General features: G+C 53.6%; 1 protein-coding gene across 1 annotated transcript in view; it reads right to left on the reverse strand.

Annotated features, from left to right (window-relative positions):
* Wnt2b (Wnt family member 2B) overlaps positions 1–1,098 on the reverse strand; it is a 17,878-nt gene that overhangs the window by 9,824 nt on the left and 6,956 nt on the right. The window contains exon 2 of the mRNA XM_021158650.2: positions 648–868. Within this exon, the coding sequence (XP_021014309.1) occupies positions 648–868 (221 nt within the window). The remainder of the gene's footprint in view (positions 1–647; positions 869–1,098) is intronic.

A 1,098-nucleotide genomic window follows, 5' to 3' on the forward strand; every position in this document is an offset into this window, starting at 1 on the left:
TGCTGGACAGTTCCCTCGCAATGTGGACCCCCCTGCCCGGGGGGGGGGGGAGGGGTCAGCCTGTTCAGAGAACCAGACTAACCTCAGTCTGCTCTGGTTCTCCCCTTGCCCTGCAGTTCAACACCCCCAGTTCTTCATCCGCAGAGTCCCACCTCACCCACTTCCTCCTCTGCCTTCTAGTTCTGCTGAACCTTTGCTGAACTGGGGTCAGGGCAACGGCTCTTGGAATACTTGCATATCACCTTCTGTTTACCTTTTGTGCCCATCGCTATAGTGTTAGGGTGCCTGGGTGACAATGGTGATTGTGGTGGTAAGAAGCAGAGAACCTGGTTCTCGTCCTTAGCCACAGAGTTCACGGATGCCCAGCTGGGCTTGGGTATGGGGAAGCCAGAGAAAGGCAGGAGTAAGATGGAAGTAGGCAAGGAAGATTTACCTAGACTGACTGTCTTAGAGCACTTAGGTTGAGGGGCCCTGGCTTACAGTCTAGGCTAGAGAGCAGCTGTCCCTGTCTCCCAGGTTTGCTCACAACTGCTTCTTAAAGTATAAAGTTTGTGTGGGGAAATGAAGAGGGTGGTGCCTACCCTTCTAACTCCCCACCCCAAGCACAGGAAGGGAAGGGGCGTCAGAAGCTTGGAAGAGAACCCTACTTCTGAGCATGGCACGGCCAAAGACAGTGTGGTCCCGGTCCAGTGTGGTGCAATTCCAGCGGTGATGACGGAACTGGTGCTGACACTCTCGGATCCATTCCCGGGCACCTTCACCTACTGAGCGCATGATGTCTGGGTAGCGCTGACACAACTGCCGCTGCCGGCTCACCAGACCGGGGATGTTGTCACAGATCACTCGGGCTCCCAGTGCCCCTATGTACCTGTAAAGTGGAGATGGCCTTGTCATAGCCTCCTTTCTGAAAGGGGCTGGGCGTCAGCAGAGGGATAAAGAGGTGAGTTATTTGATATATAGACCTTAAAAAACATTCCTTCCTTTCCCAAGACATTCTCTGAGGCTGGTGGGTAGAATCATTACCTGCAATGTCTGAGAGAGAGAGAGAGAAAGAGAGAGAGAGAGAGAGAGAGAGAGAGAGAGAGAGAGAGAGAGAGA

This window comes from Mus caroli, chromosome 3 (assembly GCF_900094665.2).
Source record: "Mus caroli chromosome 3, CAROLI_EIJ_v1.1, whole genome shotgun sequence".
Taxonomy (NCBI): domain Eukaryota; kingdom Metazoa; phylum Chordata; class Mammalia; order Rodentia; family Muridae; genus Mus; species Mus caroli.